This window comes from Chelonia mydas, chromosome 2, assembly GCF_015237465.2.
Source record: "Chelonia mydas isolate rCheMyd1 chromosome 2, rCheMyd1.pri.v2, whole genome shotgun sequence".
Classification (NCBI taxonomy): Eukaryota; Metazoa; Chordata; order Testudines; family Cheloniidae; genus Chelonia; species Chelonia mydas.
This window is the reverse complement of record NC_057850.1, coordinates 195,823,972-195,845,702: the sequence shown is the minus strand read 5'-3', so window position 1 is coordinate 195,845,702 and position 21,731 is coordinate 195,823,972. Positions and strand designations below refer to the sequence as shown.

General features: G+C 42.2%; 1 protein-coding gene across 1 annotated transcript in view; it reads left to right on the top strand.

Moving 5' to 3' along the window:
• The window catches only part of KCNH8 (potassium voltage-gated channel subfamily H member 8), a 374,236-nt gene that overhangs the window by 103,962 nt on the left and 248,543 nt on the right, over nt 1–21,731 (top strand). The window contains exon 2 of the mRNA XM_007053238.3: nt 15,152–15,385. Within this exon, the coding sequence (XP_007053300.1) occupies nt 15,152–15,385 (234 nt within the window). The remainder of the gene's footprint in view (nt 1–15,151; nt 15,386–21,731) is intronic.

Below are 21,731 nucleotides of genomic sequence, written 5' to 3'. Positions count from 1 at the left end.
AACAGTCTGTAATAACCGGCCAAGCCTAAGAAGGATTGAACCTGTTTCTTTGACTTTGGGACAGGCCACTTTTGGATAGCATCCACTTTGGCCTGTAGCGGGCTGATAGTTCCTTGACCCACCTGGTGTCCAAGGTAAGTCACTCTGTTTAGGCCTATTTGACACTTCTTAGCTTTAACAGTTAGTTCTGCTTCCCTTATGCGCTCAAGGACTTTTTGTAGATGTTCCAGGTGTTCTGCCCAGGAATCCGAAAATATGGCCACATCGTAAAGGTAGGTAACTGCTTATTCTCCTAATCCCGCTAGGAGACCATCTACAAGTCTTTGGAAGGTGGCGGGTGCATTTTGCAGCCCGAAAGGGAGGACATTAAATTCATACAGCCCGAGATGTGTGGTGAAGGCTGACCTTTTCTTGGCGGATTCATCTAGCGGTACCTGCCAGTACCCCTTGGTTAAGTCCAAGGTAGAGATGAACTGGGCCTGTCCCAGTTTCTCTAATAGTTCATCTGTGTGTGGCATTGGATAGTTGTCTGGGCGAGTTACAGCATTTAGCTTACGGTAGTCCACGCAAAAACGTATTTCCCCATCTGGTTTGGGAACTAGAACCACTGGAGATGCCCATGCACTTCCAGAGGGACGGATTACACCCATCTGTAACACATCCTGGATCTCCCGTTCTATAGCAGTTTTAGCTTGAGGAGACACCCGGTAAGGTTGGACTTTAATTGGGCGAGCATTACCTGTGTCAATGGAGTGGTATGCCCGTTCAGTTAGTCCTGGGGTGGCTGAGAACGTTGGCGCGTAGCTAGTGCACAGCTCCTTGATCTGCTGTCGCTGCATACGCCCAAGGGTCATGGAGAGGTTCACCTCTTCCACACCACCAGCACTTTTCCCTTCGTAATAGACACCTTCAGGCCACTCAGCGTCGTCTCCTCCCTGGGCTGTAAACTGACAAACCTTTAATTCTCTGGAATAAAAGGGCTTTAGAGAATTAATATGGTACACCTTAGGCTTTCAGTTGGAGGTGGGGAATGCTATGAGATAATTAACAGCTCCCAGGTGCTCCTGGACCGTGAATGGCCCTTCCCATGATGTTTCCATTTTATGGGCCTGGAGCGCCTTTAAGACCATGACCTGGTCCCCTACTTTGAAGGAACGCTCTCTGGCATGTTTATCATACCAGGCTTTTTGCTCTTTTTGAGCATCCTGTAAGTTTTCTTTAGCAAGGGCTAAAGAGGTTCGGAGGGTGTTTTGTAGGTTGGTTACAAAGTCCAGAATGTTAGTTCCTGGAGAAGGTGTAAATCCCTCCCATTGCTGCTTCACCAACTGCAATGGCCCCTTAACCTCACGGCCATATACGAGTTCAAATGGGGAAAACCCTAAACTGGGGTGTGGTACAGCTCTGTAGGCAAAGAGCAACTGCTGCAACACTAGGTCCCAATCATTGGAGTGCTCACTTACGAACTTACATATCATGGCCCCCAAAGTTCCATTAAACTTCTCCACCATGCCATTTGTTTGGTGGTGGTAAGGAGTGGCAACCAAGTGATTTACCCCATGAGCTTCCCAAAGGTTTTCCATAGTTCCTGCCAGGAAATTAGTCCCCGCGTCTGTGAGGATGTTGGAGGGCCAACCTACCCTGGCAAAAATGTTGGCTAGTGCCTGGCACACGCTTTTAGCCCTGGTGTTGCTTAGAGCTACTGCTTCCGGCCATCGGGTGGCAAAATCCATGAAAGTCAGTATGTACTGCTTTCCTCTGTGTGTCTTTTTCGGAAAAGGACCCAGAATATCCACAGCTACTCGCTGAAATGGAACTTCAATGATGGGGAGTGGCTGGAGAGGGGCTTTGACCTGATCTTGGGGTTTTCCCACTCTTTTTGGCATACTTCACTAGACCGGACATAGATAGAAACATCCTTGCCCATTCCCTCCCAGTGGAATGACCCCCCGAAACGGTCTTTGGTCCTGTTCACCCCAGCATGGCCACTAGGATGATTGTGGGCTAAGCTCAAGAGCTTGGCCCGGTATTTAGTTGGAACTTCCAACTGTCTCTGAGGATGCCAGTCTTCCTGGTGTCCACCAGAAAGAGTTTTCTTGTATAAAAGTCCTCTTTCTATCACAAACCTGGATCGATTAGAGCTGAGAGGCGGTGGGTTGCTCCGTGCCGCCGCCCAAGCTCTCTGGAGGCTTCCATCTGCTTCCTGTTCAGTCTGGAACTGTTCCCTTGATGCTGGAGACATCAGTTCCTCATCAGATTGTGGACCTATGCTTGGTCCCTCTGGAAGCGATGTAGGGGATGGGGCTGTTTCCGTTGACTGTGAACCGCTCTCCGCTGGGAGACACTGTTGGGGTTCAGGCTCCGGCTGAGCCTCTTGTGTAGGGTTACGGGCTGCTGCCGGTTCAGGTTTGGTGGGGCCCTCTGGTGTTGAGGTTGCAAGTACTGGATTCAGTGCTGGCAGCGGGTCTGGTGTTGGTTGTTTGGCTGGTTCCGGTTCTGGGACTGGTTCCGTCTGGGTCTCTGGGACTGGATCAACTACTGCTGTTGCAGACATTGGCCTGGGGTCTGGGTCCATCACCTCTGACCGGATCCTGATAGAAGTTTCTGGAACAGAGCTAGGCCTCACGGCTTGTTTAGCCTGGCTGCGGGTGACCATTCCCACCCTCTTGGCCCACTTCACATGATTGGCCAAGTCTTCCCCCAACAGCATAGGGATGGAATAATCATCAAAGACTGCAAAAGTCCACGTTCCTGACCAGCCCTTGTACTGGACAGGCAACTTGGCTGTAGGCAAATCGAAAGAGTTGGACTTGAAGGGTTGAATCGTCGCTTGGATCTCTCGGTTGATTAAATTGGGGTCCGCTAAGGAAGCATGGATAGCTGACACTTGTGCTCCGGTGTCCCTCCATGCGGTGACCTTCTTCCCGCCCACACTCACAGTTTCCCTCCACTCCAAGGGTATCTGGGAGGTATCTGGGCCTGCGGACCTCTGGTGTGATCCCGGTGCAATGAACTGTAATCTGTTGGGGTTCTTGGGGCAGTTGGCCTTTACATGCCCCAGTTCGTTTCATTTAAAACATCGTCCAGCTGACAGGTCACTGGGGCAAGGCGGGTTGCTGGAGAACGGGATTGTGGGACGATAAGGGGTCTGGAGGGTTCTTTGGGAGGTAGGTGGGGCCTTGGGTGGCCCCCGGTAATAGGGTGTGGTCTGGGGTTGTCCCTTCTGGTCTCCGCTCCAACTGCGACCAGTTTTCTTCTTCTCTGCCACCTCCACCCATCTGGCTCCAATCTCTCCTGCCTCGATTACAGTTTTGGGCTTCCCATCTAGGATGTATCTTTCTATTTCCTCAGGAACACCCTCTAAGAATTGTTCCATTTGCATTAGGAAGGGCAAATTTACTGGAGATTCAACATTTGCTCCTGGTATCCAGGCATCCCAATGTTTCACAATGTGCTAGGCATGTCAGGTAAATGACACGTCTGGTTTCCACCTTAGGGCTCTGAACCTCCAATGAGAATGCTTGGGTGTTATCCCCATTCTGACTCTCGCCTTGGATTTAAACAGTTCATACTTGTTCATGTGTTCTTTAGGCATTTCAGCCACCACCTCAGCTAAGGGTCCACTGAGCTGCGGCCTCAGCTCTACCATGTATTGGTCGGTAGAGATGCTGTACCCAAGGCAGGCCCTTTCAAAGTTTTCTAAGAAGGCCTCAGTATCATCACCTGCCTTGTAGGTGGGGAACTTTCTGGGATGGGAAGTGGTACCTGGAGAAGGATTGCTAGGGTTTCTTGGTATATTCTGCTGAGCCTTTATCTTCTCCATCTGCTCCACATGCTTCTTTTCTTTGTCCTTTGCCTCCATTTCTTTGTCCCTTGCCTCCATAGCTCTCCTGTGAGCAGCCGCTTGGTTGTGTTCTGCCTCTTTCGCTGCCTCCCTTTCTTTGTCCCTTGCCTCCATCTCTTTGTCCTTTGCCTCTATTGCTCTCCTGTGAGCAGCTTCTAGAGCTTTTCCGGTTTCTTTCATTGTTCCCAGTTTGGCTAACTCCAATTTGTGTAGTGCCTTGGTGTCTGTCATCTTTACCTCTCTCTTTTTAACTAACTTTACACCCAAGGGTTAGAAATAAAACAAACAAAACTTGGCTTGTAAAATTTTGCTGTGCTGGAATAGGATACCTATTCTCTGATAGTGATTGTCAGCCTACAGAAAAAGACAATTCCCTTTGTCTCTACTCTGGCCCCAAATCAAAGCAAAAAACCTCCAACTACTTGGAAACCTGCTTACCAGCAGCCCAAAGGAAAAAAAATTCCTTTTCAAACCTATGCTCCTTGTAAAAAAAAAAAAAAAAAAATCAAAATCCTAAAAAAAACCAAAACAAACCCCTACCACTTTTGTCTCCAGGCAAACGGGTATAGAACACCCCCCAATTTACTTTTAGGGGGAAAAAAAAACCTCTGGTTTGCGAAGACTGTGAATTTCCCTGCAGGAGGTTAAAGTACCCTGCCTCCAGACAAAGAAAACCTGCAATTCTCAAAGATAATCCCCTTTTGTCTCTGCTCTGGCCCCAAAGCAGAGAAAAAACTAGCTGCTTTCAGTTGGACCTCCTTTCCAGCAGCCCCAAAGGAAAAAAAAATTTCCTTTTTAAAATCTATTTCTGGTTCAAAAAATCTCAAATTGATCTCAAAATGATTTCAGGTTAATCCCACCACTCTGCCACCATGTCAAGGTTCCTCCCCCACTCTGAACTCTAGGGTACAGATGTGGGGACCTGCATGAAAACCTCCTAAGCTTACTTTTACCAGCTTAGAATCATAGAATCATAGAATATCAGGGTTGGAAGGGACCCCAGAAGGTCATCTAGTCCAACCCCCTGCTCAAAGCAGGACCAAGTCCCAGTTAAATCATCCCAGCCAGGGCTTTGTCAAGCCTGACCTTAAAAACCTGTAAGGAAGGAGATTCTACCACCTCCCTAGGTAACGCATTCCAGTGTTTCACCACCCTCTTAGTGAAAAAGTTTTTCCTAATATCCAATCTAAACCTCCCCCATTGCAACTTGAGACCATTACTCCTCGTTCTGTCATCTGCTACCATTGAGAACAGTCTAGAGCCATCCTCTTTGGAACCCCCTTTCAGGTAGTTGAAAGCAGCTATCAAATCCCCCCTCATTCTTCTCTTCTGCAGACTAAACAATCCCAGCTCCCTCAGCCTCTCCTCATAAGTCATGTGCTCTAGACCCCTAATCATTTTTGTTGCCCTTCGCTGGACTCTTTCCAATTTATCCACATCCTTCTTGTAGTGTGGGGCCCAAAACTGGACACAGTACTCCAGATGAGGCCTCACCAGTGTCGAATAGAGGGGAACGATCACGTCCCTCGATCTGCTCGCTATGCCCCTACTTATACATCCCAAAATGCCATTGGCCTTCTTGGCAACAAGGGCACACTGCTGACTCATATCCAGCTTCTCGTCCACTGTCACCCCTAGGTCCTTTTCCGCAGAACTGCTGCCTAGCCATTCGGTCCCTAGTCTGTAGCGGTGCATTGGGTTCTTCCGTCCTAAGTGCAGGACCCTGCACTTATCCTTATTGAACCTCATCAGATTTCTTTTGGCCCAATCCTCCAATTTGTCTAGGTCCTTCTGTATCCTATCCCTCCCCTCCAGCGTATCTACCACTCCTCCCAGTTTAGTATCATCCGCAAATTTGCTGAGAGTGCAATCCACACCATCCTCCAGATCATTTATGAAGATATTGAACAAAACCGGCCCCAGGACCGACCCCTGGGGCACTCCACTTGACACCGGCTGCCAACTAGACATGGAGCCATTGATCACTACCCGTTGAGCCCGACAATCTAGCCAGCTTTCTACCCACCTTATAGTGCATTCATCCAGCCCATACTTCCTTAACTTGCTGACAAGAATGCTGTGGGAGACCGTGTCAAAAGCTTTGCTAAAGTCAAGAAACAATACATCCACTGCTTTCCCTTCATCCACAGAACCAGTAATCTCATCATAAAAGGCGATTAGATTAGTCAGGCATGACCTTCCCTTGGTGAATCCATGCTGACTGTTCCTGATCACTTTCCTCTCCTCTAAGTGCTTCAGGATTGATTCTTTGAGGACCTGCTCCATGATTTTTCCAGGGACTGAGGTGAGGCTGACTGGCCTGTAGTTCCCAGGATCCTCCTTCTTCCCTTTTTTAAAGATGGGCACTACATTAGCCTTTTTCCAGTCATCCGGGACTTCCCCCGTTCGCCACGAGTTTTCAAAGATAATGGCCAAGGGCTCTGCAATCACAGCCGCCAGTTCCTTCAGCACTCTCGGATGCAATTCGTCCGGCCCCATGGACTTGTGCACGTCCAGCTTTTCTAAATAGTCCCTAACCACCTCTATCTCTACAGAGGGCTGGCCATCTCTTCCCCATTTTGTGATGCCCAGCGCAGCAGTCTGGGAGCTGACCTTGTTAGTGAAAACAGAGGCAAAAAAAGCATTGAGTACATTAGCTTTTTCCACATCCTCTGTCACTAGGTTGCCTCCCTCATTCAGTAAGGGGCCCACACTTTCCTTGGCTTTCTTCTTGTTGCCAACATATGGAGCTTAGGTTAAAACTTCCCCAAGGTACAAATTAATTTTACTCTTTGCCCTTGGAATTTCCACTGCCACCACCAAACTTTAACTGGGTTTACTGGGAAACGTAATTTGGACATGTCTTTCCCCCCAAAATCCTCCCAACCCTTGCACCCCACTTCCTGGGGAAGGTTTGGTAAAAATCCTCACCAATTTGCATAGGTGACCACAGACCCAAACCCTTGGATCTTAGAACAATGAAAAAGCATTCAGTTTTCTTACAAGAAGACTGTTAATAGAAGTAAAGGAATCACCTCTGTAAAATCAGGATGGTAGATACCTTATAGGGTAATTAGATTCAAAACACAGAGAATCCCTCTAGGCAAAATGTTAAGTTACAAAAAGGACACACAGACAGGGATAGTCATTCTATTCAGCACAGTTCTTTTCTCAGCCATTGAAAGAAATCATAATCTAACACATACCTAGCTAGATTACTTACTAAAAGTTCTAAGACTCCATTCCTGTTCTATCCCTGGCAAAAGCAGCATACAGACAGACACAGACCCTTTGTTTTTCTTCCTCCTCCTAGCTTTTGAAAGTATCTTGTCTCCTCATTGGTCATTTTGATCAGGTGCCAGCGAGGTTACCTTTAGCTTCTTAATCCTTTACAGGTGAGAGGATATTTCCTCTGGCCAGGAGGGATTTTAAAGGGGTTTACCCTTTCCTTTATATTTATGACACTAGGCTTTTCACTATTGGGTGTCCAAGTATATCATAAACCAAAATAGTCTCCTTCCCCTATAGCTTCTCTTCAGATGCCTCTTCCTTATGGAATGCTGGCCTCAGAATCACATTCCAGGGGCCTACCACAGGAGTTCATGCTAGTCTCCTTTACAGCTAGCTCCACGCTAACAGTCTTCCTCCCTACATACACCACAGTTGTTGCAGGGTGGGGCTAATTAAACAGGGTTGGTCAGCCCCACGCCCCCTGGCCTATAAAGGGGCTGGTCACCCTGTTTCATGGACACTTTAGAACTACTTGACTGGGTTGAGCAAAGGTATGTTTGTACCCTGCATTTGTAAATGTTGCCTAACTATGAACACATTTATGCAATGAACTAAATCAATGTCAGCCTTCACTTGGAGAGACTTGGCCAATTAATTCAATTGTAGAGTTTACAGTGATGGGTCCTGTATTCATGAGAAAGTACAGACTTGCACTTCGTTATGTAACATTTCTATCTTCTTCAGTGCCACTCGAAATGCATTTAAAGATATAATATTCCCATAACCCAGAATGGGGAGAGGTACTAGTTAACTATCTGCTTTATTGCAGTTCACTTAAGTGTAAGTAAATCCTTGTCTCCTTATTCAGATGAGTAGTCTGATAGTCTTCAATGGGCCATACTCATCCGAGGAAGATTTGGCCCTCAGAGTGTTTGAGTTATAAAATGCTCCCATCCTCAAGTCCACTATGGAGACAATTTATGTTTGTTGAAAATACGTCCGGGATTAAAGCAGTTTCTGTTACATTTGTTGGCCTTAATATTTTCAGCTGCTATTTTAGTCATTCAATATACTCATATTTATTATTGTTACTTATTAGGACCCATTCTTGCAGCCCTAACTTGGGCAAAACTGCCATTAACTGACTCCCATTGTGAGTTGCCTGAGCAGGAACTAAATATTGGATTAGGCCTAAATATCATAGCTCCTCTGATTTGGAAGGATTCTGAAGCACCCTCCAATCTATATATTAGCATTATGTAAATTATTTACTCAATTAATTTAGCCTCTTTGTCTTCTCTAGCGGTTTGAGTTATATATTATTTTTTTCCACTCTGATCATGAACAGTTTGCTGAAAAGTATTTAATACTTAGTATGTGTGGTTAGATGGTGATAGATGTTTAGCTGCATGTGTGTGTTTAAACTTAACACTGATAGTCAATGGTGATTGGTCACATAAGTAATAAGATATAGTTTCTGTTCCCTGACTGGAAAAAGAGGACAACAGATTGCAGAAACCATTAGAGCTCTGACTCTAAGGGAGAGATACCAAGTTAGACAAAGATAGAAGCACAATTGTGGTATTTTTTAAAAATGGTAGATCATTTTCCTTCTGGGCTTTATCCAGATCTACTGCAGGATTGTTCCTAGAAAAAATTAGGCTACTGTAAGATTTATTGGCTGGGTGCCAAATTTGTTGTGTGTGTTTTGTTTGGTTCTAGTTATGAAAGGTATAATTAGAATTATTCTTGTTCAACTTGTTCAATTGACTGAGTCTTTGCCAAGGGTTTGGTGAGGGTTTTTGAAATTCCTGTTAACTTTCTATGCTTCATACATGCTTTCTGTAGGCATTCATGACAGTAAAACTGAATTAGTTGGAAGTTCACAGAAAAGGAATGCAAAGGAGCATAAACATAGCTGAAACCATTTTACTTTTAAATCTAGATGAATACTTGTGTAATGTTTTTTATAGCATGCACTCAATTCTGCTATATATCTACAGGAATTGCTTCATGAAAAATTTGTTTTTCTAAGTTTATTGCCTTTTCTTTGGCATACAAATTTCCAAAAATGTCCTTCAAACTTGGCCTGCAAATTTGCATACATAACTAGTTTTTTTCATCCAAAGTTCACACTTGCATGCAGTTGGAAATAAATTATAAAGTATCCAGCATGCCTGTTAGGTACCCATCATTTGAGTTGGGATGAATTGGGCTGTTCACACATTGCTCAGAAGTATCGTTTCAGGATGTCTGCAGACACAAGGAAGCATCACTTACATGTGGCCCACATTCCAAAGCTTATCTTCACCACCTTAAGCACTAGAGATTTAAACTTTTTAAAGGAAATCTGGAGCACAGTTGTGCAGCAGGTCCTCTTCCCCCCCCCCCCCCCCCCCCCGCGAAGCTGTATTTATGTGGCCATTAGTGGGGGCTCTCACGATTTCTAATCATTCAGTCTTTTAAAGCATTATCAGATTGCCATACTTGAGCACTGTCCCCGTTCATCCTTTACTCGTGAGCTGTTCAGCAAGTGACACTTGACTTGAGACGGCGCACAGAAGGATTTACATTGAGTGAAACAACTAAATGGGAATTAAGACATGTGGCCTTTTACCAATTTTATTTTAAGAGAAATATGATCAGTGGTTTCTACACACATGCGGAAACAAATGCGCCAGTGAACTGTTTTGTATTGCCCACAGTAACCCTTCTACTGTAAATTACAATATAAACCAGTGGTATCAAAACTTTTCCTGTCATATTCTTCCCCCCCGCCCCCCAGTAATGGAATCTGTCCATAACCCCCCTACGTTACTGCACAGTTGGCACAGCAGAGGAGTTTGGGCTGAAGGTGTAGTTGGGGGCAGAACTGGAGCTAGTGATGGAGGTAGACTGGGCTGGGCGCGGAGCAGAGCTATGGCTGGGGGAAGAGCGGAGATTGGGGTGGGGGTGTAGCTGTGCTGGGGCCAGCTGGGTGGTACTCCCTCCCTACCCCCTGTGGGGGCTGGCCCAGGCACCACCGCACACCCGCCATCCATTCCTCTGCCCCCCCCAAGGGTGGTGCACCCCACAGTTTGGGGACCACTGATGTAACTCCTTCTTCCTCAGGTTCCAGCCTACAGATTTCTAATTTGTATACTAATTCATTCTTTCTACTTTTGTATTTTACGATATGACTGGTTTTCAGTAAAGCCCATTGAGTTTAATGCCAAAGCTTTTTTTGTGTCACGTTAAACCTGATGAATCTGTTGTTTCTATGGTCCATTTGTGGAATATTGCTGCAGAATGTATGCACAAAACAAGAATGATTTTATTTCAAGTTTCAAAATTGTGGAAATAAACCACTATTAAATCAAATTACTTAGTTGCAAAGAAATGTTATGCCAGTATACATTTAAAATAGTATTTTACAGTATTTCTTTTTTGGAATCTTTTAAATTAATGAAAAGATCAATTTTTGTTTAGAATCCACTGGGCCTACATATAAACTATTTTTTGCACAAGTGTTGAAGCAACTCTTACAACTGTTAATTGCTGAGGCAGTGGAAATGTTTATTCTCTCTTTTGGTCTTTATCTCATAGGTAACTATGATTTATACTTTAAGTAGAATTATAACTTCATAATTTGTAGTTAATTTAAGCAGAATTTGCAAATCAGGAAATAGAGACTATGGCCCTGATCCTGCACCATTAAAGTCAGTAGGAGTTTTGCCATTGACTTCAATGAGTGTATGATCGAGCCCTAGAAACCTGATCCAACATATTTTAAAAACAGTGGAAAGACTCTGTAGTGAAGCGAGACTCACCGGCACGGCACCTCCTGCTGGTAGTCTCAGGAATTAGCTCTTTTCCAGCTTTGGAGTGCCCTCTGCTGGCCGATATCCTGTGTCCCTTCTGGACCCCAGTGCCTCTTTACCTTGGGGTGTTGCCCCCTGGCAATGCCCCCACACTCTGGGTCTCCCTTCCCAGGGGAACCCCCAACCTTCTAAACCCACCTTGCCTCAGTGGCTACTGCCAGTCCTCATCCAGCCCCTGCCCACTGGGGCAGACTGCAGTCTGTAATCCCCTCCTGATTGGCAAGTGAGGGGGTTTGACCTGCTGCCTCTGCCTACCCCGGGCTGCACCTTTGCAACCCCGATACTTGTTTTGGCCTTTGACCAGGCCTGCAGCTACCCAGCTCCTCCTCCTCCCTTTCCCCAGCACTGCTCTGTCTCAAGTACCCTTCTCTCCCAGGTAGCCAGGTCCTTCTCTCTCAAGACCTAGAGAGAGACTGACCCAACTTCTCCCTGAGCCCTTATAACCGGGCCAGGTGTGGCCTGACTGGGGCATGGCCCCAGCTGTGACTGCTTCCCCAATCAGTCTGGTCTTTTGTCTAGGAGCGGGGTAACTGCCCCGCTACAGACTCCAATTGAGTTCAGTGGGCTTTGGATCATGCTCTTTGAGCATTTTTTTTCTCTGATTTATGCAGCAGCACTGATGTCAATGGACCAACCCCAATGTACTTACTTCATTGTAACTGCTGGTAGAATTTGCCCCTATTCCATGATTTACAAGTTCTTGGTATATTTGTTATTTTCTAATCTATTCCTGTATCTAAAAACACATTCAAGCTCTCCTACAATTAGGTAGCATTCTCTAGAACCCTTTTTGTCCATTCAGTGTTCCAGTCTGCTTCGTGCCTCTGACATTGAATTAGATAGAAAGAGATACATGACTTTGCAGTGGATAATTGTAATTTAAACAATAAGAAACCCAGAAATAAATTAAGTTTATAACTATAGTTGCTTTTGGGATGTGAGATCCATCACTTTTATATTGTTGCACTGCAACTTAATGATGGTGCTAGCATATGATTTTAATTCTTTTGGCAGTATGGGGATTTGATTTTGTGTTGACAGCAGGAGCAGTATGCCAATGTAGAATTGGTAATATTTATTCCCTAGTTAGGCAAATAAAAATGACAAGCTGAGGAGTTAAACAATACATTGAACTGATCTAGATTTTTTTTAAAAATAGATATGTGGCAGACAAATAGTATCTATTTGAATTTCATAAACAATTTTGGAAAGATCTTTAATTAGATGGGAGCAAAGAGTAAGTAATTGAACCCAGATATGTGAAGTGTAAACCCCTGAAGGCAAACCTATCCTAAGAAAACTCTGCATTGTCCTAAAAATACTGGAGTCCCAGCAAATATCAGCCAACATTTCTCACTATGGTGTAAATAAGGAGTAACTCAGTTGAAGTCAGTGGGGGGAGGGATAGCTTAGTGGTTTGAGCATTGGCGTGGGATCTGGGGCAAAAATTGGGGATTGGTCCTGCTTTGAGCAGGGTGTTGGACTAGATGACCTCTTGAGGTCCCTTCCAACCCTGATACTCTCTGATTTCACTGATCTAAAACCTACTTATGAGGAGAGTCAAGCCAACTGTTTCTTCCTGTAGGTTTATAAACTGTCTCCCCCAACAAACAGCTATGAATACTTTATTGTTTACATATTTAGATTTATACATTGTGCAGACTGACCCAAGCCATTATCCGCTTATGAATATTTATCAAGGGATGCATTTTATTCAGCATCTTCCCCCTCACCACACAAACAGTTCTAAACAATGAAAGATGTCTGCTTTGGGAGAAAGCTACACCTGAGTCCCCTTTAGGATGCTGTAGGGTAAACACACATTAATGAGCAGAATACAATAAAAATACTGGCTTTTGGCATTCAGGATGAAGTTTGGACAGATGACGAAAGGCCCCCTACAACACTGAAGCCCTGCATTTTACCTTGATGGTAGGAGAAGCACAGGCAAAAAGGCTGTGTAACTGGACCTATACACCATATGGGGGGAGTGCCATACTAGTCCAAAAGAGACCAGAACAGAGGGCCCTGCTGAGTTAGGGTGATTGTGTGGTCCTAGTGAGCCAAAAACCCCAAAAGGAGTTGCAGTCGCTTTCAGATTTGTCCACCGGGGACTGAAGTGAACTGTTGCCTACAATTTGAAAGGTTTAAACTGGATTCATTTGAACCTCCAATCAAAAACTCCAATAGCCAGCCCCTCTTTATTTCCATGCCACTTCAGCATCTCCCAGGACCTCCACCCGCTTCTTCAGTGTCTCTAATGTGATTCCTTTTGCCTATTAAAATGTTTGGAGAGGAGCAGAATTTGCCAGCTTTTCAGATGGGCAAACAATTTCAGGCCATGATTCTGAAATTTCACATGAATAGTAGAAGTTTGCAAACACATTGAACTTTGAAACCAAGACTGAGTTTGAGTGGGCTTGTGATTTAATATCACTGTTGCATACAACAGCTTCAGTCTCTAGATAAGTCATGATTCAGATGTGGTACATAACTAAATGATTGGAAATTTACCTCTATTTCATGTGATTTTTGTCTTTGTTGTAAACTACCATTATATTCTGAACAGTGGTTCACTGTGACATTATACCAAAGATCACTAAACATTAGGAATTATCAAATAAAATTTGATTTTAAGTACCCCCTAACCAGTATCACTGTTATTCTTCAAGTAGAGTTATATGGAACCTACCATGAGTTCTAGGCCAGCCGCTGCAACAAGAGAAGTAAGATACAGATTAATGTATACAGTGGTTGTGATTCACCTTCCTGTGAATTCTACAGTATTACTGTCTCTGCTGATATGTGGCCAAAGCTAAAATCATTAGAACATTAGCTCATTAGCATGCACTTTTAAGAAATGTATTTAGAAAAATGCACTTCTCATTTCTTACACACGTTCCAAATTAACTTCTTTGTAATGTATATTAAATGTTTGATCAGCTTGGCTGGAGACAAGGCACAAAGCTGTTGTTTTTTAATGAGGTGAGCAGCAGCTTAGACTTCTGGAAACAAGTTTGAAATATTTGAGAAGCAACAATGAGGGATTGAGAAAGATTCAGGAGAAAGGTGATTGAAATTAGGATCTCTCTCTTATGATGTGGTCTCAAGAATGAAGAAGTTGAAGCACTAATATAGGGCCTGATTTTCAAAGGTATTAGGTTCATGAAGATACAGATGGTCACCAAATGAGATTTTCAAAGGCACCTGCACAGATTAGATATTTTAGGCATCTAGGGTTTCATCATTGGCTAATTTTTCCTTAAAGATTTTTTAGTTGCTCTTCTGAGCTACTCCGCTCTTAATTTTTAAGTTACCATTGCCTTAGTAACATAAAGGTTAGTCCTTTTGTTTTCCTTCTTAAAATCAATTTGTATGAAATGACTCTTGCTCGCATTTTAAAACACATCGCAAATAAAACTATGCGGTTTAATAAGAATGCTAATATTAAAAGGGGCAAATTCTGTGGTTCTTAATTGAGCAAAACTCTCATTCACTTCAATGGGAGGCTTGCTCGATTAAGAGTTTTGTCCCAGAAGTGTTTTTTTTTAAATCATCATATAACATATGTTATAGACCTTTTTAAATAATTCTATTTTTTAAGTGAATTTAGTGCTTGTGAAAAGCATTTGTATGACAGCTTTTTAGACTGAAATCTTCTGCATCCCCAAAGAGGAGATACATCCTGAGAAGTAAGAGGGCAGCGTCCTCCAAAATGCTTCACCAGCATGCCTCAATCCCACCTTCAGGGATGCCTCAAGAGATACTGTAAAGGGGTATTTAAGTTCTTCTCATTCAGGCTTCTCTGCTAAGGTGCTCAGTTGTGGTTGTTTTGATATATTGACAGCAGTCCACTAAAAAGTGCTCTGAGATCATTAATATATTTTAAAAATACCACACTGATCATGAAGAGCCATTTGAATGCTAATGTCTTTTGGCCACTGGACTTAATCTAAATTCAGTCTAGTGAGTGAGAAATGGAAGTTTCAGTCTTATCCCTCTCTCCCACAACCCCTGAGTCATGGGATAGGTAAAGTTGGGAGCATTGGTTTCTTACTATTCTCTTTATTTCAACCCAATAACATACTTCTGTTGTACACAGGCTGGCTTTATGTATTAATGCACAGTTGTGGCTTCCATCATAGCTATAAAAAGGACTATGATAGACGTGCTGTAATTCAGTCTGTAATTAATGCTTTACTTCTGTGTTCCTCTACAGATAGTAACTTCATCCTTGCAAATGCTCAGGTGGCTAAGGGATTCCCTATAGTTTACTGTTCAGATGGCTTCTGTGAGCTTGCTGGATTTGCACGAACTGAAGTCATGCAGAAGAGCTGCAGCTGTAAATTTTTACTTGGTGCTGAAACAAATGAGCAGATGATTCTTCAAATTGAAAAGTCACTGGAAGATAAGGTGGAATTCAAAGGAGAAGTCATGTTTTATAAGAAGAACGGTGAGTTTTATTGCTTTCATCAGTGTTCTATTAGTTCCAGACAAGCTGAAATTTACCATTATTTAGCATAGTAGTTATATATCCACTGTATTTAACGATACTGCATGTGAATGTTCAGAAGGCTACAGAAATTGATTTGAATTAAGGCAGGGCTGTTATGGTGGTAGAAGTGCAAATATATAGGTAGAAGTGGTAATATCTATGTGATAAATTGCAGGGTATTGTAAAAAGCTGAAGAAACATTGTGGAGCACTGACTTATTCAGTGTAGAAGGTGCACCATATAAAGTTGTCTACTCATCTTGTAATCTAACATTGACCTGGTCTCATTGAAACTTTAAAACAATAATTAAATTAAAACTCACTTACAGACAAAGACTAAGCATGGAAAATTTCAGCCTGATAGAGATGGTTGGAAAATTTACAGTGAAACTGTTTTTCCTTGGGGAAATTCCATTTTGACCAAAAAAAAAAAAAAAAAAAACCACTTTTTTTTCACAAAATGGCTTAATTTTGAGAAAATTTCCCACAAAATTTGTTCAGAATTGGAACGAACGAGTTGGAATATCAAAATATTTTGTCAAATGGAAATTCCAAGTTTCAACCAGCTCTACTGATGCTGAAATTTTCAGAAAGTTTTGAATGTCTTATAGAAGCTAGAGAAAGAGAGCACTCTAATACATGTAATAACCAAGGTTTAAAAAAAACAACAAAAAAAACCAGGTGCCTAGAGTTAGTTCAGTGGGTATTGGATTGGGACCCAAAAGCACAAGCCCCTACTTACTTACAGCTAAAGGAGTTCATATTTGCATGAAGAGGTAGAGGCTTGTGTGTTTTGTGCTGAAGGCCCCAAGTTTGATCCCCATTTATGACTGTGATATCTGTATGTGTCTGCACAGAAGATATATCAGCAATGATACCACAAAGGGAAAAAAAGAGACTTGGGTTTGCAGCAGCATGCCTGTAGCCGAGTGATATAGACCATTCTTCCGCCCATTCTATTGATGGCAGGCTCCTTTACTCCACCTCTTAGAACTCCTCTCTCACTCGTTGCTAAGTGTTTTGATTGTGTTGCCTTTGAAGTGAAGCACTGGCCATATGTGATGCTCAAGCACAAGGGACCAATGGGAGAGCAAACCTGACATAATGCCGTGAGAATGGTCTCAAACAATTAAAAAATATTTACGGCTTGAGGCTGTAGTTCACTGTGTATCAGCTTTCGTTTTTATTTTTTAAGCTTAGAATTTGTGAACAAATGTTCTGGCTAGGTGTCGTCTTCACAATTCTTGCTTAATATTTATGTGCTGTTGAAATGTTTTTCTGTAGAATTATATTACTTTGGTATTATACATTTTTACAGACGAGCATTTTAAAATAATGGATATACTCTGAGGAAAGGAAAGACCATGTATTGAAAATACTAGGAGAAAAATTGTCCCCTTTTCTGACTGCAATATGAGAGGGAAAAGGGTCGTTTAGTCTATAGGCTCACAAACCTCAGGCTAATACACACTCCATATTTAAAGTGTCATTTTATGTAAAAACATTTTGAAGATGCAATAAAATGCTTCCCTCTCCTACTTCTAGCGTTTAAAAGAAAACGTTGCAATGTGTCTGGAGCACATGTTCTATGAATCAGCTTCATAGAAGTTAATTACTGATTTACTAATCTTTCTTGGATATGAAAAATGTTCCAGAAATTTCAAGGGCCACTTTTTTCCCCCATTGTGGTGGTGACTAAACAAAGTCATAAGAGAGAAGATTTAAAATTAGGTGAATGGAAGAATTAGGGCCAGTTGTACTCACTGGCTTTTACTTGGGATGTAAATTGAATGCTCACTGCACCATCAGGAATGAATATTGCCTGTAGCACTTAAGGTGGTAACAAAGGCAGAAAGAAATGATCATGGAATTGTAGGTAGAGTTCCTTAGCAATTAAGGAGTTGGATCACAGATTAGTTGGGATGGACAAACTGGTTTGGATAAAAAATTTCCCACCTACTCTCACCTCTTAAACGTTTGTGTATAATTTGAATCAAACTCATCAAATCATTTTCAAAGTACAAACAAATTCCTCTTACTACCCGTTATATTTTATTTTCAAGTTTTTATGCACCATCTGGAAGTGCTGAAATATCATGGGACCATTTTTGCATTAAAAGCAAAAAAGGCAAGAAATCTCACAAGAAAGGTTATTCTTGTGATTTTTCAACTCAGTGTTGCAGACCCAGAAAATTTGGCAAAGCATCCATAATTTATGTATCTGAACAAAATGGAATTGCTGAAACTCTGAGGTTTGCCCAGAAATTGCAGACATAAGACAGTATGTGGATTTTTTTATTTTATTTTAGCTCTTTAAAGGCATCTACGGAATACAAAAAAAGTGTTGTTTTTTTTTAATTTAAAAAACAAAAGAAAAATTGAAATCCTTTCATTAAAAGCAGTCCCTTTATTAAGCCCTGTCCCGGCTGTCCCGACTTTTTTGGCAGAACCGTTGGCAAGAGCAAATGGGACAACTGCCCACTTTTGTCAAAAAAAAAAAAAAAAAAAAAAAAGGTGCGGAGGAACGTGCGGGGGGGAGAGGGTGAGGGTGAGTGGCGATGCCAGCCCCATGCAGTGTCCTGTTTTTCCCTTTGGGAAATATGGTCACCCTAATCATCAGTCATATGAATATTCACATGACTATCTGGGTTTAGGACACTGTTCACAGGTGCAGACTCACCTTGGGTGCTAGACCAATTGGGATTCATTGCACGTAGTGGTATACATGATTAAGAGTCTGCTTAATTAAAGAAAGTGATAGAAAAAGGGAGAGCAATAAGGTTCTGTTGGGAGAAACCCTAAAACAGTCCGCACAGGCTAAGCCTCTGCTGGGTAAGATTTATGTTGTAAGAGTAGTCAGGCCTCAGGCTTCAGATACATGACCTAAAAATAAAAATCTAACCCAGGAAGGAGGTGAGTTTAGATCATAAAACCTTGTACATGTTCCTCGTGGGAAGCAGTGCTTACTCCCATTTGCAACATGTTTAAGCACAGAAGTTATTAAAAATCATTATAACTTTTCTTTTAAAAGTGATCTTCATGATGAGAACTAATTACTTACCAAATTTCTTATTAGATTTGTACAGCTTCAAAAACCACTCTGTTAAAAATCCAGTAGATTTGTCCAGCTCTTCCCAGTGTGACACTTCATTTTCTTCAGTATGGCCTTTAGCATGGTTATTTGCTTATTTTTTGGCTCTCCATCTGATACTAGGCATGCATCTCTCCATGTATTGTGGTTCAACTTTTAGCTTCTACTTCATATTTCTGACAAATATCATTATTAAGTTATAACTCACAGGGACACAGCATCAGTGTGCCCCCTGAACTTAGTTGCTTTATACAGCAATATGATTGGGCTGGAAGTCTGAGAGTTTTGCTCTGGGAATGGGTTGGCTATTGGATAGCTGTATCCTTGATCCAACTAGTGAGGAACGTACCTCCCTGCAACCTATGTTGCACAGATGGTTCTTTTGCCTATCCTGCATGAGGAGTCATGTAACATAGAATAAATTCTCAAAGGTCTGACCTGTCATGCAATGGTCTCACTTTAGGTTATCTGGGACAGTTCTATCTCAGGTTTTAAAGTCCTGGTCAGTAATGTGAAGAGAGGTCCTCAATCAGGACAGCATAGTAGGAAAAGCTGTTACTGTAATATATTACAGTCCTTTAATTTGCTTGTGTTTTAGAATTGCAGAGAATTGCAATTTTACACATAAGCATAGGCAAAGAATATGGAGTAACTTTGGGACTGAGGTAGCTATCCTGCAAAAGCCAACATGGAAAGTCATGGGGACATACTTTGAAATGTGGGCACCTGCAGTAATTTCAATCTGCAAAAACAGAAATGTACCCATTTGAACCTGCTAACCTAATGTTTGAATATGTAAGGCATTTCCTACTCATTAAAAGGATATAGAACATCCTAATTGCTGTACTTAGGTGGACAACATCATTATATCAGTGCTTCAACTGCAAATCTCAGTACATCAAATATGGACTTAACTGCTGAGCCACTAACGTACTTAAATGCATACACTAGATCTGGCTTCAATGAAATGGTTGTAGTATGTGGGCCTGTTTATTTTAATAAGCCCTTTAGATAAAATACACACTATCTAGATAAGACACATTAACCAGATAGGAGTGCTGAATTAATGAAGATGTCCACAAAAATTTGTCTGAGCTATGTATTTATTGCACTCAGCGTCAGGTTTTGCATTGTTGTCGTCCTGTGTTCATATAGTCCTGGGAAACAAACCAGTGGTCAAATTCTTAGGCCTAAATTCTGCACTCAGACACGTAGATATGGCTCCCAATTTAGTTAACAGAAGTGTTATGTGCGCACTCAATAGACTTATCAGACAAACGGCCAGATTTAAGCCTGGTGTGAACAGGGGCAACCCCACTGACTTCACCTACTTGACTTATGGCAACTGCTCACACCAGATCTAAATTTGGCCCATAGCAAGTGTGCAAAGTTATAGAAAGTTGTCTGACTTATAAATGTGAGAACAGGCTTGTTCCCTCTGAGTAGTTATTTTTTGTTTTAGAAGGAACAGAAAGCCTTGACACATACCAGCAAAAAAAAAAACGTTGGATTATTCTGTAAGTGGCAGGTCTGACATACCCGCTAGGCCGGCTTGTCTTGCTACCTCAAGAGCTGCCCCAGGCACAGTTCTGAGTTCACAGTACAGACTGGAATGTCCTCTCAGCACTTATTTAAAAGCTTCATAATGAGCCCTGAGCTATGATAAATAATGATGATCAGAGAACACCGTGTCTGTGAAAACGCGATATTGGGTTTTTTTGGTTTACTTTTTCTCTGTATTTGATATAAAATGTAGGGCTACTATTTTGTAACCATTTAGTAGTAATTTATTTTATGCCTTATCATGTTGGCAAGACACAGACCCAAGCTGCACAATCTGAATACAAGGTCAGTGCGGGAGTTTTTGAACGTGCACAGACTTGTTCAGTGTTTTTATCTGAGGTTCCAGTTTGGCATATTATGGAGAGAAACTATTATGAAATTTGAAATCAAGATTAGGTTTGGATGTTGAATCCAAACACCCTAAACTGTGTAGTGACTCAAGTTTCTATTTCAATCCCATCTCTAATGCTAGCCTAAATTTAATGGGTTTGATTCTCGCCCCCAGCACCCTACCCGCTTCGTAATTAATCTTTTTTCCCCTATCACTTAGATGTTTCAGTGGTAGTTCAGCTCAGGAATATAATTGTCAGCAAAACAAATTACAGGAGCGGTCCTTCTAATTAAAGCAACCCCACTAACTCTCAGAACGAGTTCAATGGAAGTTTCAGCGAAAGTACTGCTTTAAACTGACATCAGCAGAAAGTAAAACTAGCTCGTAGGCATTGAACTGAGAGCTGCATGAAGCGTATGAGCTGTATGTAGAAAGATGTGGCATACCAGGGTTGCACTGTACATCTTTGTCTTTGAAATTATTTTATTCCTGGTCCATGATTAGAGTTAGCAAAAAATTTTTGCCTAAAACTTTATTTTTGCCAAAAGATGCAGTTTGGGTTCACTTACCAAATATATGTTGATGTCAGCAAATTGTTTTGGTAAAAAAAGAAAAAATCAGTTTCAATATTTCCAGCAATGAAAGTTAGATTCACCAGGGATTCACAAAATGGAGGAGGACAAGGTGGTGATGCCCCCTGTCCTTACATTCAATAGCTCAGTGGACAGGGCACTCAGCTGGATGGGGGAGACCCCGGTTTGAATATCCACTCTGGAGCAGGGATTTAAATGCAGGTCTCACTCCTCCTGGATAAGTGCCCTAGCCATCAGGCTATACGTTCTCTCTCTCTCTTTCTCCTGTTGAAGCTGTTCCACTTTGTATACATATTTCTATATTCTTTGGGCTAGGGAGAGTGAGTGAGAATGACTCCATAGCCCAGTGGTTAAAGCACTAATTTGGGAGGGCGGCCCCCGTCCCTAGATGAGCACCTAAGTGCTTGGGTGCTTTTAAAAATCCAACCCTATATTGAATTTTATCATATATCTGTGTTTATGTGGCTCCTGTCAGCTTCTAGCCTCTTATTTCACAACATCTTGAGTAAATAAACAAGGCAATTTATCATGGTGTTTTCTACTTCAGAGGGCTTTATAGAAAGCAGTACTTCAGCAGGATATTTTCATAAATCTTTTCCAAGTAGACCTTTGCATTACCACAGATGCTGGGCCAAATTCTGATCTCTGTTACAGAAATGTTAATTCAGAGTAACTCCACTGAAGTAAAGGGACTTACTGTGGATTTACACCAGTGCAACTGAGAACA